Source organism: Clytia hemisphaerica, unplaced genomic scaffold (genome assembly GCF_902728285.1).
Source record: "Clytia hemisphaerica strain Z4C2 unplaced genomic scaffold, Clytia hemisphaerica genome assembly, whole genome shotgun sequence".
NCBI lineage: Eukaryota > Metazoa > Cnidaria > Hydrozoa > Leptothecata > Clytiidae > Clytia > Clytia hemisphaerica.
In genome coordinates, this window is record NW_027103473.1 from 1,526,753 (window position 1) to 1,546,897 (window position 20,145).

Below are 20,145 nucleotides of genomic sequence, written 5' to 3' on the forward strand. Positions count from 1 at the left end.
ATGGTCAGCATAATGTCCGGTTAATCTACCTGTCCCTTTAAAGTGTACAATGTCAATATTGCTTCTCATTCAATGATGGAAAGTCAGTATACAGTTGAACACGCATCGGGAACACAAATTTGTTCGAGTTCAGAAAATTTCGAGTTAAGGAGACATTCGAGTAATAGAGGTTCGAGTTAAGAGATTCTATTGTATGTCAATTCAGTCATCAAGTCACTAATGCGTTAGAGATCAAATGGTTGACGCTGTAAAGTCAATCCTTTATTGCAACATTGTGTGCGTCATTCTGTTCATCGCCAGTTTATTGCCCGGTCGTTACACGTTAAAAATCAGTATTTTTATCAAGTCATTAAAGTAAGTTGGAAATAAAGGATACATATGGATGAGGTTGTCAGGATAGCAGCAATCGTTCCACGGGGTATTGAGTATTGAGCATTCTTCAAGTTACCAGATCGGTTGGACCCTGCCATAATACCTAGAGTGTTGAAAGAGGTTATGCAAGTGAAATCATCAAATTTCAGTTAATCGAACAAAAGTTTTTTTTCGCTCAGCAAGTTCTGAGAAATGTCGGTCAGCCGACGCCTATTGAAAACAAATATCCTCTTAAGGGCAGCCGAAAACGAAGTGCTTATTAATTAAAGGACTTATAGGTCATAAGGAAAACAAGAAAACTTTAATATCATCTCCACCTGACCTAGGTTGGATATCAATAAAAATGCTTCCTCTTAGCTCGCGATGAACCATTGCAGAGTCCAGTTCTTCAATCTCTATCCTATCTTCTCGTCTCAAAATAAATGTGGGCTTTCTCGAGCGCTTTGGGCAAGCGGGAAAACAAAGTAAGCTATCCAAAAAACAAACTCACCAGTGACGGAAGGGAAGAAGATGGCCAAAAGAACGGTGAAAGAGGTAGTCATATCGCTGATAATCTCGCCTTGAATTCCTGTTACTCCTTCTTCTACCTGCCCTGACTTCTTGTAAAAGCTACCAATGTTATCTGGAAAAGTGTGAAATGTAAAAGGGTAGAGCATTCGGCTACGGTGCGCAAGGTCGTGGGTCCAACCCCTGGCCAGGTATACAGCCTTTCGATCGCCTCCGATTGCGGTACAAGACTTACTACTACTTATCTGGGAAAAGTGTAAAGTATTAAAGGGGAATTTCAAATTACCGAGTTTCACTTTAAACGGCTGCCTTGTATCATTTTTAAAGAAATTTGATAGAAAATTAGTAACCGTAACAGTACTGCAGCGCATAAAGACGGTATTGTAGTGGAGATTTAAGGCACTGACATCGTTTTAATGTTTCGAAAAACTTCCAACTAGTAAAAAGTAAGTCTGTAATCCATTTTCAAACGTTTTGTTAGAAATCAAATAAATAACTCTCGGTTTAACAAAGCATTTCCACGATTCATCAACAAAGCTCGGACTTCCTATAAACCTGATTAGAGAGTGACCAAATCGTATAAACTACATATCGTATTCTTTTAAACACTTATATAGGCCAACTGTCAAATGATTTCACGTGAAAGTTTGTCCAGTTTTAAAGTCGACTAGTCCGCCATCTAATTTGCCTTAGATTTTCGAACGTTTCAGTTTCAAGACATTTGAATTCCGTAGTTGACAATAAGAAATGAAACCAAACATGACGGACTAGTCAGCTCAAAAGCTGGATACACTTCCATTATCATAGGAAGACCGATCCAGTAAAATAGTTAGAGATCATTTGTATAAACCAACTAACCTTGGAAAACATTGCCAGTTAAACCAGGGATGGAAGATGCTAACGTCACAGTGGAAGTATTAAAGAATACAGAACTTGCATGGCCACCTGTCAAATACGTGTTTCGTAATTTGGTGTCATTTTTCAAACACGAGTCGTATGTTGAAGAAGAAACTAAGTGATAACCAACAAAACAGATACTGAAAAGAAAACGAAGTTTAATTCAATATTATGAGTGAACAAGTGATACTTTTATGGAACTACCTGGTTATGCATTTAACACATATATAATTGATATCTACGTGAGCGTGACCATTAAACAATTATTCAGAACACAAATAGTGACGATCTATTAAAATTAGTCGTTTGTTTCTTATAAAAAAAACGTTTAGAAACCAAAATTTCATGCTCTTGAAATATTCTTTCATATTCATAACTTCGTGAGCAAAAAAAACATCTATCTCATCAAAAAGTTTAGTAATTTGGCTAGGAACATTGATGTATGCTATGCTTATTAATAGTGATTTTTATAGATAAAGATGCGTTTTTTTGAGCTGAAAAATACTTTTTTACCAAAAATCAGCTTGAGCCATCTTTACCTACTTTCATGCAAGCAATCAGAAAAAAACAATGATCCAATATTTCACAAAGTCCAAAAAACCCTTTTTTTAGCCGTTTTTTAGCTGAAATTTAGCCAAAAAATTTTTTCCAAAAATCGAGCTCCGTCACATTCGAGGGTTTATAGTTATGCATCTTTGTGCAAAAAATCATAAAGAATGAAAGAGCCAATCTCGAGAAAAGCTAATACCTAAGTAATTGATAATGTGCTTATAAAAAAATATCGAATTTGCCCAGTTTTTCTATAAAAACACGCCAAGCAACCAAAATGTCATGTCTAAACACAAATATTCTTAAATTTCAAACGTTACATATTATATTCATTTACATCAATCATTAGCGTATTACTTTCAGCTGTTATGTTTTTCTACGTCGAAGAATGTTATTTCATGGTCAAAATACCAACACAATACAGTCAGAATTGTCAAGAGCTATGCAGTGGGATTGAGAAACTCAATGGAACAATACTGAACCAATCAACGAACATTACACAGAACGTGAGAGATTTAATGGAAATTTGTAACAGGACAGGATGCATCGAAGTACCAGGAAAACAACAAACCACGTGCAGAATATCTAATCTTTCGCACTACCTCAAATTTTATGAGTTGGCTTTAAGCATTATCTTCACTATCGGTCAGTATCCTTTATATGACTATAATAATGTCTTACAGGTGGTCCAAAAAAAGCTTCTGATGTTTGGTGATGTTTTTAGAGCTATCAAAGTGATCTGTAAGGTTTACTTTACTTTAATTTTGATGTATTAATTTTTACATTTTGACAATTGGTTCAGGAGATATGATCACTTTAAAGTAAAAAAATCACTTTTCAAAAAGTGCCAAAATGTCAAAAAAGAGTGATTGAAACACAGGGGGCGGGGGGGTACCGTACCAAGTCAGTGTACTGGACCATAGGGTACTAACTTGATTTTTGGATTTTTTTCCAAAAAATTAGACCACCACCCTTTTTAGTACACTGTACTAACTTTTTTTCACGGTCGGGGCTTTGACACCACCCTTTTAGTACACTGTACTAACTTTTTTTCACGTTCGGGGCTTTGACACCACATTTTTAGTACACTGTACTAACTTTCTTCCACAGCCGGAGCTTTGATACCACCCTTTTAGTGCACTGTACTGACGTTTTTCCACAACTAGATTTTTATTACCACCCTTTCAGTACACTGTACTGACTTCTCCATGACCGGATTTTTGATACTACCCTTTTAGTACACTGTACTAGCTGTTTTTTCGCAACCAAAATGTCATGTCATGTCATAACACAAATATTATTCAAAAGTAAGCCCCCATGAGCAAAAAAAACATCTATCTCATAAAAAAATTGAGTAATTTGACTAAGAACATTGATGTATGCTTATTATAATAGTGATTCATATAGATAAACATTCGTTTTTTGAGCCAACAAAATTTTTTTGCAAAAATCTGCTTGAGCCATCTTTTACCTATGATAGTACCCTACTTTCATGCAAAAAATTAGAAAAAATTAAACCTGTTTTTTAGCCGTTTTTTGGCCCAAATTTGGCCAAAGATTTTTTTTCTTCGAAAATCGGGCTCCGTCACATTCGAGGGTTTATAGTTACACATCTTTGTGCAAAAAATCAGAAAAAACTAATGAGCCAATCTCGAGAAAATTTGGTAACTAACGAACGGACAGAGGTTAATTTATAGGACCTCCACCGGGGTAGGTCCAAAAATGAGGCGTGGCCGTGTGAGGTAAGGCATCTGAAAAACAAAGCATGGTTCGAATGCTTCTTCGAATCCCACTTCTTTCCAATGCTCTGTTCAGTTTATAGTAGAAGTAGAAAACTGGCTGGATGTAGACCTAATCAAAAGGCTGCCTAAAATTCCTGGATAAGCCTAAACTAAGCTACAAGGAAAAACATCAGTTTTATTCAATCAGGTACGGCAAATGAGGAAATTTAAGCCATTTTATCGACGAAAAGGAAAATTTCGGGATTTTTTTTGACTGCCGTAACTGGTGCATCGTGTCTACTATCGCCAAGCCACGAACATTCCTAAAAAACATAAATTTATATTAAAAAACCAAATTCAATATCATATGATAAAACTTACTTCGGTACGTCTTGAGTATGAGCCACAAAAAATCCGATGAAGATTGCCAAGATGGACAATAAGACACATGCCAGGAAAATAGATGCACATTTGTTGACATACTTAACGCCAACAAAAACTAAACTTCCCAGCAAAATGACCAGGAAAGTTCCGTAAACTCTCATATTGTTTAACATTGCTGTAGAGATGGTACCATCGGACGATTGGACGTTACCGAATAGCGAAATGTCGGGTGCTATGTACGTCTAGAAGAAAAAAGATAATATATAAAAGAATAGGAACGGGTAGTTATTTAAAATAACGAAAATTGAAACCCTCCCATATTGCTACTTAAAACGACGAGACTGCTTGGTAAGCGAGGCAAGCGTTGCTCGTGACGTAATTTATGAAAAGGTCTATTTTCTGGACCAATATAAGTTGCATTCCAACGGCTTCGAGTTGAAGATTTGTTTTTAAGTTTCACAGGGAGAAACTGTTGATAACTGTCTACCAGTAATTAATTCTCTTTAACTGCTGTGCATTTTTTTTAAGGTTCGGCACGAGGATAAAATGAAGGTTCGACCTATTTGTCAAATTGTCTGCGACCACATAGTTTACCATCACATTTAGCTTTATTTTGTGAAAAATATAAGAAATATAAGTGATATGTGATTACTTTGAGTTGAAAAATGTATAATTGTGAAAAACCAGGAAAAACGTCTTTTAAATATATTTTAATCAATGCTAACATTGGCACGGAAAGGATTAAGGTGTAAATAAATTACAATCCATTTCCAATGGTAGCCACGAATCCTTCTTAAATGACAGTCGTAGAAAATGTTTAAGACGATATGCTGATTACACTTCTTCTTTGATAAAATGAAAAGTTCTTATAACAAGTGGTATACGGAGGGTTTGATTAAATCAATTTATATTTTCCATTCATCATTTGATATATTATTTTATTGAAATGAAAAAATGTATTCTAAATTTTTAATAATTTCTTATAAGGTAGGATTGGTGCGGGAGTTTAACGTGAAAACTGCTTGGGAAACTCACGCATTATCTCATTAAACCCCGACAGTTTGCATGAGATGGATGAGTGGTTAAATGAAAAGGGCAACTTTCAAAAAAACGAAAAAATAGGATGAACATTTCAGAACTTAGAGTTAAACTTAAAAGCAAACTGATTTAATAGCTAACAAAAAGGGGCTGAGGAAGACATAAGAAAAAAAAAAAGAAAAAGAAAACGAAAAGGAAAATTTCCGATGTTAGAGAAATTTCTACTATCTGGTTCACTTTCCTATAGGGGAGGAAAATTCGTTCGAGATTCAATTCAAGATCATCAAATCTTCGGATAAAAAGCCTGCAAAAATTAAGTTCAAACCAACATGAAAAATGATCATCACAAATATTGAAGAATGCAAAACAAGATTCTCCAACGAAATGAAGAAAAATGTGATACAATTCTTCATTTACATGTTAGTTTCATTGACAAGTATTGGGCTTGGAGCATTGATGTTCTTCTACGTTGAAGAATGTTATTTCAAAGTTCAAGAGACGCCAGAATATAGTCGACGCTGTCAGGAATTATGTGTTGGTTTGATGAAGCTCAATGAAACACTTTACAAGAACTTAGTTCACACACCAGATTTGATAAATGGTTTCAACAATTTGACTGACTTGTGTTCTAGTAAGAACTGTATTGAAAAAGGAGGAAGTGTTCAAAACGAAAAGTGTGAAATTACTGATGTGAAAGATTATTTTTATTGGTTTGAGTTGCCCTGGAGTATTGCATACACAGTGGGTGAGTCAAATACTCCAATGTCATTTCTATAGTCAAATTGTTGTGTAAAAAAATTAATTTATGAATGGCATGATATTATATTCTCACTTTCGTTTTAAGGCAAAAGCCCGGGGGCACTTAGGCAAAATTAGGTACAGGGACGTGCCGCTGATCCGGGTACCTTTTTCAGACTCTAGAGATATATCTCACAGGGTCCCAAATTTACTAATTTTCAAGATGTGGACCTGACAGGGTCGATTTTTGGTCATTTTGGACAATTTTCAGGGTGGAAATTAGACATTTTTTGAATTTTTTGTCTACTTTACTTTAAGTCATTTTTGCCACGATTTTTCGTTCTGAAAGGGTCCAAAATTTGCCAAACATTCATATCTGACAGGGTCCACTTTTCAAACTCCAGCGGCACGTCCCGTCGGTGGTCAAGGTCAGTGCCCCCCGGGTAAAAGTTACCAAACCTCGTATGATCAGGGAAAGTATCTCAAAATAGAGAGTGTGTGAAAACAGTGCTCTATTTTTTTCAATTATAGGTTATGGCAGAGTGGTTGCTAAATCTGATTTGGGAAAGTTCCTGACAATCATCTACGCTATGTTCGCCATTCCAATCACAACGGCCTCAGTTGTATTTTTGGGAAGATTTATCACAGCTGTCATCAAATATCTCATCATCTTTTTCGAATCAAGAGTATTGAAACGCGATAAAATCACAAAGTTTCAACGTAAAGTGATCTTTATTGAAGTCCTCCTGAATATCATTCTGGTCTTGATTTTGTCACTTTTATACAAAAAGACAATATTACAACACCAAGGGTTTTTAGAATCTGTTTATTATGTTTTAATCACCATTTCCACGATCGGCTTCGGTGATGTCACATGGGATTTCGAATATGTGAACAATTTAACACAATGGGAGTTGTTATTTTTTTTGACAACGAGTGGAAATCTATTTTGTTTGGCTTTTGCTTCACTGGCTTCTTTGATAAGCACGTGTGTTTCACAAGGAACTGAACGTTCATACAAAAATAAAGACCAGAAATCAGAAATGGACACGTTAGATGATGGAAATCTCGATTCTTGATGAGTGAAGACACAAATGTTCAAGTGTTCAAACATTCACTTTTCCATTAGTTGTTAGCGTATCCTAAGATACATAATGTAACGGTTTGAGCAATACTTGGGAGGATTTTTCTTCACTGTCGCTTCGCCAACTTCTCTGATTTTTTTTTTGGAATAGCCCATTAACATTGATTGGAAAACTCATTCTATATTGATCAAATATTAAACACCTGATTGGGAAAAGGGAATATTTATTATTTAACGAACTGAACAATTTTTACCTTAGGTTAAGGAGCAATATGCTTAGGGAAAAATTTAAAAAGGAAGTCAAAATTTCATTAAAGACTTCATTTAAAAAAATGACTTTCGCAAAAATAATGAAAAGGGCTTCGAAATTTACAATCTTGATTTTATTTAGTTTTAGAATTATGAAATATTGATGTCTTATAGTTTTGAAATCACCCCGTTTCCGAATTACAAGCTTGTTTTATAAGAACATGACGCTCGACTGTCGATCAAAACCGAAGAATAATTTGAAGAACAATTTGAGACTTTGAAAAAGGTCTAGCCGATATTAAAACTGTTTTTGAGCTTTTAAATGACAAAACATTTCCTAAGAACAGTATTTAGAAACAGCTTAGGCTTTATACCCAGTATTAAAAAGTTCTTATAAAAAATTAGTTCCTTGGGGGGATTCAAATAAGAGAGGACTCGATGAAAATATTACAATTTTTTCCTACAAAGTTATTTACATTCTTTACATTTTAGCTTATCTATGAAGCATTTTTTTAAGTACGGATTATTTTCTTAGAAGCTAACCATTGATATATAGCGAAATAATACCGTAATTTGGTCTAATGTCGACATCCCTCGTCTATTTCCGACAACTTTTTTATCAGCTGAAATTGATAGAAGAAAGGTCAAAACTATTTTTCTTTGCTTAGTGGTCAGAGAGGAAAAATCCTTTTTCAATCAGTGATTCAAACTTTCATATTATTCCAAGGGTGTCGGAATTAGACGAGGGATGTCGGAATTAGACCAACTTACAGTATCAGAAAACGGCTTTATATGGTGGAATATAGAGGTCAAATAACGCGACACCTTAAACATGACCTACCAAATAAACCTACCAGAAGCCAAAAAAGAATTAACAAAAGAGATCATCTTAAATTTGAAACGTTACATATTATATTCATTTACATCAATCATGAGCGTATTACTTTCAGCTGTTATGTTTTTCTACGCCGAAGAATGTTATTTCATGGTCAACATACCAACACAATACAGCTAGAATTGTCAAGAGCTGTGCAATGGAATTGAAAAACTCAATGGAACAATACCGAATCAATCAACGAATATTACACAGAATGTGAGAGATTTATTGGAAATTTGTAACAGGACAGGGTGCATAGAAGTACCCGTAAAGAAAAAAATGATTGCAATATTTCCATTTAAGACTTTCTCCAATACTTTGAGTTACTGTTTAGCATTGTCTATACAATAGGTCAGTGCATTCTTTTTTATAATTATACAAAATTAATGGTTTTATTTTTACATATTTCATATCAGAACAGTGTCTGCCTATTGTTATATTATGCTGATATAAGCAAAAAAATGTTTTGCTTTGGACATACATTTTTCCATAAAATTCGGCAAATTTTGTCAAAGGCTTGTCCGTCTTTATTTTTTTGTGATTTTCAAGCTTAATGTTCTTCTTGCTTACATTTTTCATTTATTGACTTATAGAGCTCAAAGTCATCATTTTCTGATTCATTTCTGAAGTCTTGGGATTGTTCAATTTGTTCTTGTTTTTTCTTGTAAAATACTCTAACATTTCTTTTTCCCCAGGCTGGGGTCGTATTATTGCAAAATCAATGCTGGGAAAATGTCTGGTCATGGTCTATGCTATGTTTGGTATTCCAATCACAACAGCATCAGTTGTATTTTGTGGAAGATTTATCACAGCTGGCATCAAATATCTCATCATCTTTTTCGAATCAAGAGTATTGAAACGTAACAAAATTACAAAGTTTCAACGCAAAGTGATCTCTATTGAAGTTCTATTAAATACGGCGCTAATTCTAATGTTGGTCCTTGCTTATCACTTGACATCCGTGAGGAATCAAGAATTCTTCGAAGCTTTTTATTTTACTTTCATTTCCCTAGCAACGATCGGTTTTGGAGACACCAAATTCGATGTGGAGTATTTCGACAACTTAAGTGTTACAGCTACTTGTATATCCCTTATTTTCGATTGGTTGTTCTTCTTTGTCAGTTATTCAATGCTGGCTTCTCTGATTGGTACAATTGGGCTCTTCCAGAAAAAATCCGTTCGTGGGGGGTGGAGGATATATTATTTTTTTCATGAATTACCCCTGGACATTTTGATTTTTAACCCCCTGGACACGGGTTATACCCCTGGAGAAATATCAAATCAACCCCGTGGACACAAAAAATTACCTCTGGACATTGGAATTTACCCCCTGGATATTGCAATTTTTTGGTATTTTTTCAATACCCCTGGACAATTCATCCTCCACCCCCCATGAACGGATTTTTTTGGAAGAGCCCATTGTTTCTGCCGAAATTGAGCGCTCTAATAAAAAATCTCAAGACGTTAACAACAACGGAAGAGTATCAGAATATTTAAATTCTCGGGAAATGGATGAAAATAATGTCACCGATACAGGCGGTACCAAGCTACTTCTGACAAATCAGGATAATGACGCCACGTCGAGGCTCCTCAGTGAACACGAAAAAAACATTTCTGCCATTTCTTAAGATCCTTAACATTGATTTGCGGCATTTTTATGACTCGTTTGTAGAAATAAAGATTCAGAATAATGTATCCACTCAAAAGATCTCACGTTTATCGCTTCGTAGTACAATGAATTTTGAAGTCCGCCGTAGATGCTGGGTCTGTGTACAGACAACTCAAATGACCTCTCTATATCGGTTTTAGAGCTCTCGAATAATATGAGCGGTTGATGAGATTAAGCGAATGTGATTTCTCATCAATTGCCGGGTCCAAAAGCGATTTGAATGACATGCCAGTCTTTTTCCCATAGCAGATCGATAATGTTTCATTTCGAGTGAAAAGAATCTTGATTGTTTTAGTGTGGATCTAGGCAAATCAAAATCATGTGGATGTCATAGAAATACAACTCAAAAAATCACAATAGAGTTCAAATTGAAGAGCATTTTGCGGAAAGCTCATTAACAATTTAGAAAAGCTAATGAATTGATTGTTTCACATTTTTTCAAATTATACTGCTCTACAGCATTGATTTACCTTGCTTGTACATTATAGAAAAAGAATAAAGAAACAACGATGGTGGCAGCGCAGACCCTCCCCATTGTTCAGCACTATCATTTCCAGCCCCCCTCCGATTACAACTGTTTCACTCTCGCTGTACAAAAAAGGCACAGTTCCCAATCTATGATATTTCGTTTGGCAGTAGGCAGTTTTTCTAAGATTCGTGGTGATATGAATTGCAAACAAGAGATTCTTGAGTGGTAGTACAAATTGATTTTCACGGTTTTGAGTATTGACAGTATTTTGAGTATTGAGTACCACGCAAATTAGCCACACAAACAAAGCTGAATTCGTCACCTCAAATCTTTATTTCATTGTATACTTCTGTATATTAGGGAGGGTAAGCCTTGTGACCCGTGATATCTTGTAGACATAACCTGGTTGGTTTATTGGCCATATAGGAAAATGGCCTTTTTGGATCCCATCAAAAGTTGACGTTAAGGGCGCTGTAGCCATTTGAGTAAGGGTCGGTAGAGGAAAGTTTTTGTTATATTTCATGCTTTTTGTCTGCCCCTACTTATAATATAAATTTTTAAATACATGGTTATATACAAAATTTCCCTTCAACTATAATTTCATTTCAGAATTAATTGAAAATATCGATTATCATTTTTTGATTTATCTCGCTTCAAAATTTCCTATTTGGGACTATCACAGTTTGAAACAGAGAAAGCAGAGAACAGCGCCTTAATTAAAAAACAGAATGTGATTTTCCCTAATTTTGAAATCGATGGAATTAGAGCTTCGGTCTTTACTATGATTTTTGCAAACTACAAAAATAATAAATGATTGCTTTCCTAACAAAAGTCAACTTACTTATCAATGAAAGATTTTCGATAAAAATACACCGAAATGATAGTGGAAAACATTGCAGAAGCCAAGATAGCATTGGAAAAAGAAATTTTCTTAAATTTCAAACGTTACATATTATATTCATTTACATCAATCATTAGCGTATTACTTTCAGCTGTTATGTTTTTCTACGTCGAAGAATGTTATTTCATGGTCAAAATACCAACACAATACAGTCAGAATTGTCAAGAGCTATGCAGTGGAATTGAGAAACTGAATGGAACAGTACCGAATCAATCAACGAATATTACACAGAACGTGAGAGATTTAATGGAAATTTGTAACAGGACAGGATGCATCGAAGTACCAGGAAAACAACAAACCACGTGCAGAATATCTAATCTTTCGCACTACCTCAAATTTTATGAGTTGGCTTTAAGCATTATCTTCACTATCGGTCAGTATCCTTAATATGACTATAATATGTCTTACAGGTGGTCCAAAAAAAAGCTTCTGATGTTTGGTGATGTTTTTAGAGCTATCAAAGTGATCTGTAAGGTTTACTTTACTTTAATTTTGATGTATTAATTTTTACATTTTGACAATTGGTTCAGGAGATATGATCACTTTAAAGTAAAAAAATCACTTTTCAAAAAGTGCCAAAAATGTCAAAAAAGAGTGATTGAAACAGGGGGGGGTACCAAGTCAGTGTACTGGACCATAGGGTACTAACTTGATTTTTGGATTTTTTTCCAAAAAGTTAGACCACCACCCTTTTTAGTACACTGTACTAGCTTTTTTTCACGGTCGGGGCTTTGACACCACCCTTTTAGTACACTGTACTAACTTTTTTTCACGTTCGGGGCTTTGACACCACCCTTTTAGTACACTGTACTAACTTTCTTCCACAGCCGGAGCTTTGATACCACCCTTTTAGTACACTGTACTGACGTTTTTCCACAACTAGATTTATTACCACCCTTTCAGTACACTGTACTGACTTCTCCATGACCGGATTTTTGATACTACCCTTTTAGTACACTGTACTAGCTGTTTTTTCGATCAGATAAGTTTAGAAACCACCCCTTATAGTGCACTGTTCTAATTTCTTCTTAGCCAGATAAGTTTAATTGCCACCATATACAAAGGTTTTGAAGCATTTTGCAAGGAAAAGCACCAAATTATATAAAAGGAAAGATTTGAATATTAAAATACTTGAATCCTTATATAGTACAAACACTGAAACAATGAAACAGACAAAGCAAAGTCAATCAAATACAGTGAAATTAGCTGTAATTAGCACGTCAAAACACTCAAAACCAACTTTGAGTTATTTCCCTTCTTGTGACTTGATTTCTGGTTGCCTGGCAAGCTGTAGCAGTTTTTCTTTTTTGAAAAATAAAAATAAAAGACTTAATAACATTGTACACAAACTGAAATGGAAAATCTTTTATCAAATGTAATATTATACAAAATATATAAAAAGGTGCTTTCCGCGGGGGGGGGGCACTCCAGGTAAGTGACCAACCGGACGTGCGGCCCTTAAGGGTAGGTTTTTTTGGACTTTGGAAAGTGCACTGTAAGGGTTGATTTGTGAGCAAGTGGGGAAAAGTGCACTGTAAGGGTGTAAAATTTTATAAAATACGAAATTTTGAGGTAAAATTTGAGAAATTTCAAAAAATTTTGCCCTGAAAAGGGCAAAAGGTTTCGAAGAATTACACTATAAGGGTCGATCTTCAGCCAAATTTTTCCTGCAGTGTAAGGGACCGATTTTAGAGACCTGATTTTTGGCCGAACGTACGGTCGTTTTCACCCCCTCCCCCCCGGTGATTTCACTTATATACAGATTTTTTTTTCAATTAACATCAATCCAACAAGGTTACTAAAAAACATAAAACAATAGAGCGGATTTGTTTTTATAAAACTTGAAAGCTTCGATTCGAACGTTTACACATTCAAATTCTTGTTGTTGCCATAATGTAGATAGGGCCTTAAAAAACGTAAACAAGATTGGAATTAAGGCCGGTCTCCACTTGCGCATGCTGCAACTCTGAAACAAATCCAATCAAGTAAACAGGAAGCATTGGGAGAAAATCAGTGTACCAATTTGTATAGCTTAACCAGCCTTGACTTGAAGGTCTCGGACCAGCTTGGACCTGGCAAATTAGGCCAAATATACATGGGAATTCACTGGGTTTGTGTGTTTTTACCACTGAAATTAGTACAATGTACTAACTTCTCAGTGTGTATCAATTCAGAACACCACCCTTTTTAGTACAGTGTACCAACTTTTTCATTGTATTTTTCTCAGAGGACCACCCTTTTAGTACACTGTACTAACTTTTTCATTGTATTTTTCTCAGAGGACCACCCTTTTAGTACACTGTACTAACTCAATTTAATCTAAAAAATACACCACCCCACCAGCTATGGGCCAGTACACTGACTCGATACCCCCCCCCTGCAGATTGAAACTTGTTCGATTGGCTTTCTCCTTCTTTCTTTTCGTTTGTTTCAATCGAACGGGCACGCATTTTTACGACGTGATTAACTGTCGCATTGATAATTAAGAAAATATTTAAAAGTTTAGTTTCACATTCTACATTCACAGATAAAATTGTATTACTTTGTTCTAGGTTATGGTCGTACCGTGGCGAAATCAATGCTGGGAAAATGTCTGGTCATGACCTATGCTACGTTTAGTATTCCCATCACAACGGCATCAGTGGTATTTTGTGGAAGATTCATCACAGCTGTCATCAAATATTTCGTCATCTCTTTCGAATCAAGAGTATTGAAACACAACAAAATCACAAAGTTTCAACGCAAAGTTACTTCAATCATAGTCATGTTGAATACGTTGGTGATTCTGATGTTAGCCCTTTTATATCACATGACTTCTTTACAGAATCATGGCTTCTTCGAAGCATTTTATTTCACTTTTATATCCCTTACGACTATTGGTTTTGGAGACACCGACTTTGTCGAAAATTTGAATGTAACAGAAACTTGCTTATTCATTGCGTTGGACTGGTTACTATTCTATAGTAGTTATTCAATGCTGGCTTCCTTGATTGGCATGGCTGTTTCTTTCGAAACTGAACGCCCGACAAAGTCCTAGGAAAAAACATTTTCATATTTTATACCGATCAATTGTCTACACATTGTATCTCCACGGCAACAAATTTGTTTGCGTTTTAAATAGGCATATGAGTTATGGATATACGATTTATCGAGAATCAGGATTTTTAATAAAAATTGATCCGTAATATGAAAAAAGAGATTAGCTTGATAATCCATATTATCATTTCACTCCGAGATTAATAATTCAAATCAATCAATAAAAAACTCTGATTGGAACCAATGTGAAAACATAAATTTCTATTTTTTTGTGATAATTCTATATAATGTTTGAAAACTATTGTTTAACTTTCCATTTGCCTATGACCTAGATTAGGGGTAGAAACCAATTAAGTAGTCAGACGGCTGAGAAGTAAGTGTGAGTCGGTAGATATAAGTTTGGCATGACATTATGGCTAATCCTCGAATAATAAGTTTTGGGGAAAATTAGTCCCGATAAATACAATATTAGTATAAATAAGTGAGGATCGCCTACAACCATAACTGCAGGGAGGGAGGGAGGTAAAAAATATTTCATCCTGTCAGCTTTCAGTTAGAGCGTCGACTTAAACAGGGAGTTGCGATAGCCATTATGAACATGACGTCACGTGGTTATTAGCGAAATAGACTTAGTTGGCAGAGGGCGGCCACCCAGCCATTCCATTACTGTGGCGCTTATCAAATAAAAGTTAAACCACGATTTAACCTGTGTTAAATCCAAATTTAACTTTCCATTTGCCTATGACCTAGATTAGGGGTAGAAACCAATTAAGTAGTCAGACGGCTGAGAAGTAAGTGTGAGTCGGTAGATATAAGTTTGGCATGACATTATGGCTAATCCTCGAATAATAAGTTTTGGGGAAAATTAGTCCCAACCGAAGGTGCCCCCAAAACGTATGGTTGAAGACATCTATATTATAATACGCTTAAATCGGAACTCTCCCATTCTCGCATGAGGCTTTTTCGCTAGCGATTTTTAGATACACGGCAATTTTTTTCGCGCCTTTTTGATTGTATATTCAATTCTATTCGCCAAGTGCACTTCCATTCAAGAGAGCACATTTCTCCTTGATGGAGAAACACAACTGACTGTGCAATAGCACTATCAGCATAATTTATAGTTAAAAAAAAAAAGTTTATGTCGGTTATGAAATAATTTTGATTCACATGGGAATACGTCGAAGATAAAATTTGAGTTTTCAAAAAGACATCATATTTATGATTACCCTTGAGATTAATAAAGCTCCGATGACATTTCCCTTCTATTTGATACTCTGATAAAAACATTTCAATTTAATGGACTTGACAATATGAGAAAAGTTGATGACTTATTCCCAATTCAATTATGAAATTTTTTAATCAATGTTTGCTATTTTTTGTTCTATTGAGATAGCAAAATGAAAACGCTTTTACTTACGCATTGAGTTTAATTGTTAAATAATTGCTGACTCTGTTAAGAGGTATTGAAAAAAGGCACTCTTTATATTCCACCGTAAAGCACTGTGGTCTTTGGAGTGATCGGTGTTGCTAAGTACCTCTAATACTGAATTTGAATTTCTATTTGTTTTTTATCTTCATCCTTGCGTGAAGAAAATAATAGTCTTTCCTCTCCCAAAAACCCAAAAAAAAGCACGTTTAAATTATGACCGATTTCTCGCGAGAAATTTTTAACTCAATTTTCACCAATATTTGCATGAGCATTATTCTTAGCGAGTCAAGAACATTATTGTTTGAAGGTTTTCAACAAAAGAAATTATGACAAATTTATACAATTTAATAATAAAGAGAAGAAAAATCAAAATTCAACTAAAAATACTTTCACCATATTTTTTAATGTGCATTAATTTTAGTGTCCCCTTAAAAATTTTAAACATCAATTTTTACGAAAAAGGCCTAAATTTAAGAACATTTCTTCTCGCAAAATAAGTACATTTGTATACAAATCCCTACAAGTTTCTGAAAAATAGAAAAGCGAGCGAAGCGAGCGTATTAAAAGGAGTAAGAAGTCGTCTCGGACGACGCCGGGACGGCTAGTATTTACATAATAACATTAAACTCCTAAAAGATAAGTAAGAAGACAATGACAAATAATTTTTTATATAATGTAGACGTGAATCAAGAAGACATTCTTTCATCATAATTCATGACTGTTTAACTGGGCCCGTGTCCCTCTTCAGGGAGAACGATTGATGTAAACTTGCCTTTTGCCATTAAACTAATACCCTTTAATATGGAGGAGGCTTGGATACCTGCAAGGGGAAACACCCATCATGGAGGTCCCAGACACTGTGAGAAAGATGTCACGTATAGCGCCCTAACCCCAGTGTCCCCGCCCAACCACGGACCCGGCCACGGAGGAGGTCAAGGACACACCCCGCAATGACGGGAAGCCAGCCCTGCCTAACCCCAGACCCGGCCACGGAGGAGGTCACTGAGGACACACCCCGCAATGACGGGAAGCCAGCCCAGCCCTCCCACAGACCCTGTGGTGGAGGAAGTCTCTGAGGACACGCCCCGCGCCCACGGGGAGCCAGCCCAGCCTACCCACAGACCCGGCCACGGAGGAGGTCAAGGACACACCCCGCAATGACGGGCCAGCCCAGCCTACCCACAGTCCCGGCCACGGAGGAGGTCAAGGACACACCCCACAATGACGGGCCCTTTATTGAAAGGAAAAGCGAAATAATTTGGATCCCCAAAGCTGCATAATGCTATCAATTCTAGCCATTGGTAACTTCAAAAAAAACAAACTTGTTATTGGTCGTACCTCCTTTACAGTCAACTCTATCCTGGCCCTTTCTACTACATGTTAGCCAGTTGTGGGATGCCAAATATAATTCCTTGATAACTTGAGAATTCTTGCCTTCTTGACCAGCTATCTGTACAACTGATGCTCTACTTGTGATAATGACTCGATAAAACATACACACCCTAGGAACCATATAGGAACAAAAAGAACATATAATAGAAAATAAAATATTATCTTATAAATTAATTTGATTTTATACTTAAATCTATCGAAAATGATATGAAATACTTAAACTTATATATAAAATTGACGTGAATCAAGAAATCATTCTTGCGTCATGATTTATTACTGTTTAACTAGGCCCATACCCCTCTCTAGGGAAACAATATATGTAAACTTGCCTTTTGCCATTAAACTAATACCCATAAATATGGAGAAGGCTTGGATACCTGCAAGGGGAAGCAACCATCATGGAGGACCCAGACACTGTGAGAAAGATGTCACGTATAGCGCCCTAACCCCAGTGTCCCCGCCCTACCACGGACCCGGCCACGGAGGAGGTCTCTGAGGACACACCCCGCAATGACGGGAAGCCAGCCCTGCCTAACCCCAGACCCGGCCACGGAGGAGGTCACTGAGGACACACCCCGCAATGACGGGAAGCCAGCCCAGCCCTCCCACAGAACCTGCCACGGAGGAGGTCTCTGAGGACACACCCGCAATGACGGGGAGCCAGCCCAGCCTACCCACAGACCCGGCCACGGAGGAGGTCACTGAGGACACACCCCGCAATGACGGGCCAGCCCAGCCTACCCACAGACCCGGCCACGGAGGAGGTCACTGAGGACACACCCCGCAATGACGGGCCCTTTATTGAAAGGGAAAACGGAATGATTGGATCCCCAAAGCTGCATAATGCTATCAATTCTAGCCATTGGTAACTTCGTAAAACGTGTTATTAGTAGTGCCTCCTTTACAGAAACTCCAAGCAGGATCTTTTTACTAGCCAATTATGGTGCCAAAAGTGACTTCCTGATAACTTCAAAAGTCTTGCCTTCTTCCCAAGATTTGACCAGCTATCTGTACATCTGATGCTCTACTTGTGATAAGGACTCGATAAAAACATACACACCCTAGGCACAATATAGTAACTAACAACAAGAACATATAATAGAAAATAAAATACTATTTTATAAACTATTTAGATATTATACCCAAATATATCGCAGACGATATGAAATACTTAATATGCATTTTAACTCGCCTCTGTTTTGCAACATGAGGCGTCCATACAGCCTTGTTGACAGGCTATGTAAAGCATCTAATCAATGCCGACTGTTTATTATGTCTGATCACGATCCTTCTTTATGCTTCTACCTATATCTAAAACCGGATCATTCTCAACTTGCCGCTCACTGCCACTAGGATACATATCCTTCTCCAAATTAACCTTTGTCAGTCGACTGATAGAGAACTTCCGTATATAGTTGTGTAATACAATATCTAAATTAATATAAATGCCGTAGAAACCGACTCTAATTTGACGTGCACTGTCTGTGTACGACCTTGCCTAGGTTGACACCAGCCTTCAAGCCAAGAAGATCACTCTGCTGTAAAAATTTTTCAATTAACCGGGTCGCAGATTTTTGGTAACGTAAAATAAAATAAAATATTCCGGTTTTGTGTTTGATTATTACATCGAGTTGAGGATAAGTTTATGCTTATAAGCCTTATAAAAAGTTGAAAATTTTGTTTGTAAACTATCTGAAGTAAAAAAGTAAAAGAATTTGTTCTCTTCTTTATCGTGTTTTATAAGCGTAAGCGCTGTCCAAGAAAAGAATTCACAATTCACTGCAAATATTAAATCTTATAAAAGAGAGCAGCTGTGCCTTAGAAGAGTAACCTAGATTAAGTGAATGGGCCGCCTTTTGTTTGAGCTAAGACATTTTTAAAAGCAAAAGAGAGAATTTTGAAATAATTGATGTTACGTTTCGTAGAGAAAAATTTGTGTTTTTATGGTGTTTATACTTTTTGTTTTGATTTCATCTTCAACGTCCAAAATGATAATAAAAAATTTTCCTGTTTTTGCGAGCCCCTTGCGCAACACCTAAAACCTAATTCCAAAAGAAAATATGTTAAACCAAATTCAATCCAATACGCAAACAATCAAAATCTTGTAGAGTTCATAACAATCATATTGCAAGTTTTTTGTCCTTCTTCTTCCACTTCGCTGCAAGCAACCGAGCCTTATGATAGCCAAAGACAATACAATAAGCTATTACAGCCTCAATGACCCCAAATGTCCAGCGACAATCCCTAAACGACCAGCGGCAATCACCTTGGCCAACATCCCCAAAACCAGCGACAATCACCTTGGCCAACCTCCCCAAAACCAGCGACAATCACCTTGGCCAACATCCCCAAAACCACCGACAATCACCTTGGCCAACATCTCCAAAAAACCAGCCACAATCACACAAGCCAGATATTAGTTTCAGATTTTGTTATGCACTTGATAAAATCTTAATGGTTCGTTTCATAAAGTTTTTCAAAGAATCTGGTCTCCTTCCGTTCGTATGCAACAAAAATTGTACGCTTCATTTCACTTCACAAACTACTTCTGTATCTATGAATGTCCATCCTCAAAATCTCTTTGCGTTCGGTAAAAGTGATGGTTATGAATTAACCCCAAGAGATATCGGAAGATTCAAAAAAAATATTTCATCCTGTCAGCTTTCAGTTAGAGCGTCGACTTAAACAGGGAGTTGCGATAGCCATTATGAACATGACGTCACGTGGTTATTAGCGAAATAGACTTAGTTGGCAGAGGGCGGCCACCCAGCCATTCCATTACTGTGGCGCTTATCAAATAAAAGTTAAACCACGATTTAACCTGTGTTAAATC

At 36.4% G+C, this 20,145-nt stretch overlaps 3 protein-coding genes across 3 annotated transcripts in view; 2 read left to right on the forward strand and 1 right to left on the reverse strand.

Moving 5' to 3' along the window:
• Window positions 1–20,145, reverse strand: part of LOC136798441 (solute carrier family 12 member 6-like) — a 67,008-nt gene that overhangs the window by 21,253 nt on the left and 25,610 nt on the right. The window contains exons 7-10 of the mRNA XM_067055051.1: window positions 4,428–4,672; window positions 1,738–1,916; window positions 863–994; window positions 377–475 (exon numbers count right to left, since the gene is read on the reverse strand). Of these exons, the coding sequence (XP_066911152.1) occupies window positions 377–475; window positions 863–994; window positions 1,738–1,916; window positions 4,428–4,672 (655 nt within the window). The remainder of the gene's footprint in view (window positions 1–376; window positions 476–862; window positions 995–1,737; window positions 1,917–4,427; window positions 4,673–20,145) is intronic.
• On the forward strand, window positions 5,749–7,285 carry LOC136798395 (TWiK family of potassium channels protein 18-like). Its single transcript, XM_067055001.1, has 2 exons — window positions 5,749–6,213; window positions 6,738–7,285. Exons 1-2 carry the CDS (start codon window positions 5,805–5,807, stop codon window positions 7,283–7,285), a joined length of 957 nt encoding a protein of 318 aa, XP_066911102.1. The 5' UTR covers window positions 5,749–5,804.
• Window positions 11,325–14,684, forward strand: LOC136798437 (potassium channel subfamily K member 9-like). The gene is made up of 2 exons (XM_067055047.1): window positions 11,325–11,828; window positions 14,008–14,684. Exons 1-2 carry the CDS (start codon window positions 11,432–11,434, stop codon window positions 14,490–14,492), a joined length of 882 nt encoding a protein of 293 aa, XP_066911148.1. The 5' UTR covers window positions 11,325–11,431; the 3' UTR covers window positions 14,493–14,684.